The sequence below is a fragment of the Vanacampus margaritifer genome, chromosome 18 (genome assembly GCF_051991255.1).
Source record: "Vanacampus margaritifer isolate UIUO_Vmar chromosome 18, RoL_Vmar_1.0, whole genome shotgun sequence".
Classification (NCBI taxonomy): Eukaryota; Metazoa; Chordata; class Actinopteri; order Syngnathiformes; family Syngnathidae; genus Vanacampus; species Vanacampus margaritifer.
This window is the reverse complement of record NC_135449.1, coordinates 2455331-2462070: the sequence shown is the minus strand read 5'-3', so window position 1 is coordinate 2462070 and position 6740 is coordinate 2455331. Positions and strand designations below refer to the sequence as shown.

Here is a 6740-nt window from a genome sequence, read left to right as displayed (position 1 = left end):
TACATTAAATATTTTTATTTATATAAAATAGCAAAACAGTTCATTTCACCATTGGAGGTCAAGATTAAATTAAATGAGGACTAAAGACAACGGAGGAAGTTTTTTTTTAGTGATTGTCTAGTGGACACTCGAGAGGTATAAATGTGAAAAAAAATAAATACAAAAATCTGGATTGTCACATGCACGAATAAAACAAGCTTGCATAGCTCAGTGTGTGAGTGTGATGAGGGTCCGAGGAGATCGATTTATTGCTTCTTCTGCTCACCTCCCGCCCGCAGGTTATGGGGGTCTTCTCAATCCAGTCCATTCGTTTCCAATACTATTTATATTAATATTGATAACAATAACAAAGGGTCACACGTCCAGGTCAGAGTCACTGTCCGTTACCGAGAGGAGCGTTTGGCCGTCCGCTCGCTCGGCGTTCACGTCTGGACTGCACGAGCCTCCGTCCAGGGGATGGCGGACGCCGTCAGAACATAACCGGTGATGCTGCAACCTGGGGGGAGATACATTTGTTTGTTTTTTTGTCATATAGCCATCCATTAATTTCTTTGAGCCCATGTATATTGTATTGAAAATGCTTAAAAGAAGAAAATACGGTGGGAGGGGAATACATAATTTGACAGTTTAAAATTGTTTGTATGGCAAAACAACGTCAAAAGGTTTTGCAGTATTTGCATTCTACTGTCCTCTTATACTGTATTAACACTTATCCAATAAGCAAAGAAGTAAAATTTGAATGTAAATTCTTGGGGGGGTATAATAACTTGAATCAGAACAAAAAACAATATATATAATAAAGCTAATTAAGATAACTAATACAACTAATTAAGAGACTATAAAAAATGGAAACATGAAAAATGATTATAATAAAGTTTGACTAAAAAAATGTAGTCATTTTCTTACTAAAGTCCATTAAAAGTAGAATTTGACGATTAAAAAATGGACAGTGATTTAATCTTGTATGAGGGGAAAAAAACATAATTCACAGTATGTATATACTGTATATTTATTTATTTTTACAGTTGACTCGCAAATGATATTTTTTTCTTGTATTTAAATTAAACTTCAGTTACTTATTGATTCATGATTCTGAAGTTAAATGTGAGATCTGTTGTCAATCGTCATTTTAATTGCACACCCACTTTAACAATAAAATGACTTTAAATGAGGAAAGTTCACTCAAGACGCATTATTATAAGGAAAAGGCTGATTGTCTCTTTCTCCTTAAATTACTCATTAGATGCGACAGAAGAGTGCAGAATCTACCAATTCAAACTTCCCCCTTGGAAAACCATTGGCAGTAAAGACAGACGCATTTAGTTCTGCCCGAGCGAAATTACCCAAAGCAACAAGTTTGAATTGCTGCGCGCTTTTACGCATGAATGATCCTTTCCTTTTACGCGCTGCCCTCGTCTTTAGGAAAGCGGCTCAAGAGTGTGACGGGATCGCAGAAAAGTTGCTTTCTACGCTCATGGGAAAGTAGTCACGGTTGAAGGTTTCAACGAAGTCCCCCAAGAATCCCGCAAACCTGTTTTTGGCGGCCGCGGCCCGGTCTCGCTGCCTCCGGTTCTTGAACCAGTTCCCCACCTGCGTCGGCGTGAGTCCGGTGGCGTGCGCCAGCTCCCGCTTCTTGCCGGGGTTCGGGTAGGGATCCTGCAGGTACCACTCGCGCAGCAGTCCGCGCGTGCGCTCCTTGAAGCAGTGCGTCTTCTGCTCGCCGTCCCAGATGGTGCGCGGCAGCGGGAACTTCTTGCGCACGCGGTACTTGTCCACGGGGCCCAGCGGCCGGCCGCGGAGCTTCTCCGCCTCGCGGTAGTGCGCCTCCAGCCACATGGCCTGCAGCTTGGCGTGGGAGGCGCGCGTGAAGCGGTGCGTCTCCACGATGCGGTACAGCTCGCGGAAGCTGCCGCTGTGGTAGGCCACCACGGCGCGGGCGCGCCGCACCGACTCGTGCTCCGAGATGGAGTCGCGGCCGTCCGACGTCACCGGCAGCGACCACAGGAAGCGCGCCAGGCGCTCCACGTCGCCCGTCTCCTCCAGCGTCTCGCACACGCTGGCGATCTGCGACGCCGAGAAGCACAGGCCCGGCAGCGGGGCGCACGAGGCCGGGGGGTCGCCGCCCGGGGGGCCATCCGCAGGGTGGGGAAGGAGCAGCCGGGAGGCCGAGAAGAAGTCGAGAGGCGACCTGAACACCATGTGGAGCAGGGGAAGGGGGCGCCCGGACCGTGTGGCGGCCGGCCGCTGCGGGATGCGCTCTTTGAACGCCACTTGGGGGGGAGGGCGGGGCCGGCGCTCGCGCTTCTGATTGGACGGGCTGGAGACGGTCGTCGTGACGATGCTGTCAATCAAATGTGGACAGCGAGAGTCGTGCCACAGACTCTCAACCGTTCATTTGGAAATTCTTCTATAGTTCCTATTTATAATTAAATTGCTGCAATGTGATGATAGATTAAAAAATTTAAAAAAAAACATTTAAAATTAATCAATGTTTGTACAGTACATTTATTTTATAAAGTAGTCCATTTAAGCCATGTAGAAAAAAGTCGATGTAAAGAAAATCACAATTTTATGAAAATACATTTGCAATGCTGTGAGAAAAAAAGTCATAAAATTGTCAGTTTGCTCACAATGTTATAATGCATGTGTCACTTTAAGAAACTAATGTCACAGTTTTATGAGAAAAACGCTGACTGTTTTGACATCATTTTAGAAGTCGCAATTATGTTCAAAAATGACATCGAAATGTTGCCAGATTTTGAAAATAGTCACAAAGTTATGGAATGTTTCACCAAAGTTGTTAAAAAAGTTGTAATTTTGCTTGAAAGGTGGTAAATACGTGTAAAAAGTCAATGTGTCATTCTATAAAAAATGAATTGGCAATTTTATGAGAACAAATTGGAATGCTTTGATGCAGTCATAACATTCGCACTCCTGATTGGACAAACGGTAAATGGTTGCCGTGACGATGCTGTCAATCAAACATGCACGGATGGATTTGCGAGCAATACGTCGGAAACGGTTCATACGTTAACGCATGTAACAAATGTTCTGTTAAAAGTAGGTCGATGAACATGAGGCTAATCATGCTAATTGCTAGCCAGAGGTGGCAAATCCAAGTCCAGAAAGTAAAAACCCTGCCCACAGTTTGGCTTTAGCCACTGATGCTAGCTAGCTAGCTAGCTCCCTAGCAGGTAAACGAGCACCATGGGAGCTAGCTAGCTAGCTAGCACCTGGGGCTGAAGCCAAACTGTGCATGGTTTTTACTTTCTGGACCTGGATTTGTCACCTCTGGTCATAGCATAATTACATTTTTGTGAAATTTTCAACTTCTTTCTCGTAGCATTACAACTTGATCGAGGAAAAAAAAGCTCTACTGTGGACGGACAGCGATCAAACGACAGATGGGCGGACAGGTAGCCGAGCAGATAGGCGGACAGAGCGCCGATCTCCCGCCACTCTAATCACTTTTGTCTGTTCTGTAATATTGTTAAAACTGCGAGCTAAGCCGCATTTTCGTCGACGCCTGGATTAAAACCGGGCTAACATTAGTCTAATAGCGGCGCATTATTCAATCAACATTAACACATGTTAGTGGGCCGACGCCATATGCTTGGGAGCGTGCCACTTTTGGCCAAGTGGGGGGGGGGTTCGGAAGGGCAGTTAGCGCCAAAGAATTGATAAATGTCAACGTTGGAAAGTCTTCACGTACTTTGTAGGATTTAGCACACATCAGCTCCTCCTTTGCCGTCAACTGTGCCGGATGATGTGATGCAGATGTGCTGGGCGCGAAAAAGGGGGTCGCTCGGCGGGTTACTTCCAATTAGCCGCGACGAGGGGGGAGGAGGGGGGGGGGGGGTTCGGTCAACTGTGTGCCACTTTTCACCGCACATGATGTTTGTCGAGGTAATCCTTTCATCTTGTACTTAAATCAGCTTTATGATGTGATCATCATAAGACGACCAAGAGCTCGGGTTAATCATTTGTATTTGATTACAATGCAAAAATTATCTGCTCTTCTCAACTTTTATTTTGAAGGGCTTAAAAGCTGTAAGAGGCAAACTTAAATTTAAAAAAAAAAAAAAAGTTTTTTTTTTTTAAATAATTGACTTGTGACAAGGAATTTGCGATGTTTGAAAATTATCATTTAGCATATTTGGGGGGAAAAAAATATATAAAAGTAATTGTCAAGTTACAAGAATTTACACAATTTTGTAGGAATGTTTTAAAAAAAAAACAAAGTTGGAATATTTTGATAATATTACAAATTTTCCCCAAAGCTGCATTTAAGATTTTTTTTTTTACAAAAGTAAAATTGCATTGTTCTAACGATGTACACATAATTTTACAAAATAAAAGGTGGGTTATTTAAAAAGTTTTTAGAAAAGTAATAATTTGATAACATGTTACAAAACTAAAATTCTAACGTTACATGAATGGACACATAATTTTGTGAAAAACACTAGTTAAAAAAGTTCAACGTGATCATTTTATGAAAAAAAATTCTTATGAAAGTAATCAAAAGGTGCGGAGAGTAAAAATAGTAGTAATAAATGACAGTACAATTCCTAATTTTATGAAAATAAATCCATAATGTTACAACAGTAACAAATTCCATTGTTACGAGAAAAAAAAAACGTAATTATACCAAACGTTCATAAACAAGAGAATGGCAACTTTATTTTCATAAAATGACAGCTTCATTCTTTAATATTCAAACTATAATATTTTTGTGAACTGGTTGCATTTATAACATTGCAATGTTTTACTTTTCAAGCGCATTGGTATGGTGTATATTTTGTACTGTCGCTATGTCACGTAGCTAGCACAAGCTAACCAAAATAAAATAATTAACAATATACTAATGCGCGCCAAAAGTTTGCCTACTTCCGAAGTGTTCCCCCCTCAAGCGGTATCCATATTATGACAATCAAGTCACTTGTGCGCTGTCCCCTTTCAGAGGCGGGACAATTAGCGTAAAGATGGACAACACTTTTGTGGTGCTTATGCCCCCCCCCCTCCGCCATAAACAAAGACCCCAGCTCCTAATTAACCCCTCCGCTGACCTCCCACAACTTAACACTGACCTCTTAAGCGCCCCCCCTACCCCACCAAACTTTAACCCTACCTGACGGCGGGGGGGGGGGGGGGGGGGGTGACCCAGATGTCCCCCCTCGACTCGTCTTCGTTAAGCCGCTAATCACTTCCTGCCTCTTTGGGGGACTTTTGTTTGTCGCACCCTTGCCAGCAGAGTTTGTGGCACAATGGTGGGGGTGGGGGCTGAGGAGGGAAGGGGGGGGGCTTTTGCACACTTTCTACACATTAAAAACAAACTATAGAATTTAAAAGTAAATATAACTGAACTGTCACTGGGCAGTAATTATTTTGCGTACCAGTAGAGGGAGCTCATGTACCCAAATGCGTGGGGGATTGGGGTCAGAAAAATGCAAATAAGAAACAATTCAGTTAACTCTTTGACTGCCAGACGTTTTCAGAAAAGGGATGCCGTGGGTGCCAGCCGATTTAAGCATTTTTGACTGATCTTTCAAGGTCCACAGAAAATGTTGTGTTTGGACTATGGAAACACACACACTACCAAATGAAAGATTGGACTCTCATCTTTCATCAGAAAAAAAAGTTTGTTTCTACCTTATTCCGTTTTTCAGTAATCAACAATAGAAAATGGTTAGTTTCACCTCTGTTTTGAAAAAACGTCTTTTAACGTCTTTGGCACTCCTCCATAGGATTTTACTAAACATTATTTAACGTTTTTGGCAGTCAAAGAGTTATGGGGGGGAACAAATTAGTTCCAAAAACAAATCTGCAAATAGTTGACTTAGAAATTGCCGACCCACGACGAAAAACAAAAAAAACGGTGCGAGTGGTCTGAAGGTGACCTGACATCCAGGTGAAACACGTGGAGTCGACCTTTTCCACGCTGGTCACAGATGTGCACAAACAACACGGAGACAGATGGATGGCGGGCAAAAACATCAAAAACGCCTTCCCGCTAAACGGACAAACAAGATAATCAGATAATTTGACTAATAAACCCCGGGATTACGGCAGATGTTGGGGCCCGTGTGTCACGCCATAGTCACATGATCATGTGTGCGCTGTTTTGAAATAATAGCAACGGCTAACATCAGCGCGAAAGTCATCAAAAACAAACAAACAGCTGGAGCGCAAACAAAGCATGATTAGCATCACAAAGCTAATTCCTTTGTGAAAAACATTTTGACGATCCAAGTGGGAATGATCCAGGATTATTTAAATACAAAATAAAAAAAGGAAATATTTAAATTGTTACTTTTCAAATTTTATTATTTGTAGGTAGATGTGCAATCACTGAATTTCGAAATGAATCCGTTCAAAAATATTGTCAAACATTTCCTCGCTGGAATTGATTAGCAATGACAATATGTTGCAGCATCCTAAAAATAAAAAATAAATCATAATGCTTTTTTTTTTTTTTTTTTTTTTAGGAATTAAATAGTGTATATGCATTATCATGAATAATTCATTGCATCTCCTTTTGGTGTGTGCAGTCATGTGGATTACAAATGAAGAAGAGTTTCACAAATACTGTAAAAACAGGAATAGTCATTTTCGGACACGATTCTTTAGCATGTCTATGGCATTTTGTATTGTTAGCATTAAGCTAATGACTATACTTAAAATGTACTATGAAAATTATATATTACACAATTGAAGAAAGCTATTGCTGTAGTACTTTATAG

At 41.6% G+C, this 6740-nt stretch overlaps 1 protein-coding gene across 2 annotated transcripts; it reads right to left on the bottom strand.

Moving 5' to 3' along the window:
- Positions 1 to 3128, bottom strand: six3b (SIX homeobox 3b). 2 transcript variants are annotated; one of them, XM_077551797.1, is made up of 2 exons: positions 1532 to 3128; positions 1 to 496 (listed from the first exon to the last, which is right to left on the bottom strand). In XM_077551797.1, exons 1-2 carry the CDS (start codon positions 2197 to 2199, stop codon positions 355 to 357), a joined length of 810 nt encoding a protein of 269 aa, XP_077407923.1. In that variant the 5' UTR covers positions 2200 to 3128; the 3' UTR covers positions 1 to 354. The 2 variants fall into 2 exon arrangements, with proteins under 2 accessions (XP_077407923.1, XP_077407924.1); XM_077551798.1 differs by having other exon boundaries at positions 1591 to 3128.
- Positions 3129 to 6740: the final 3612 nt, after the last annotated feature.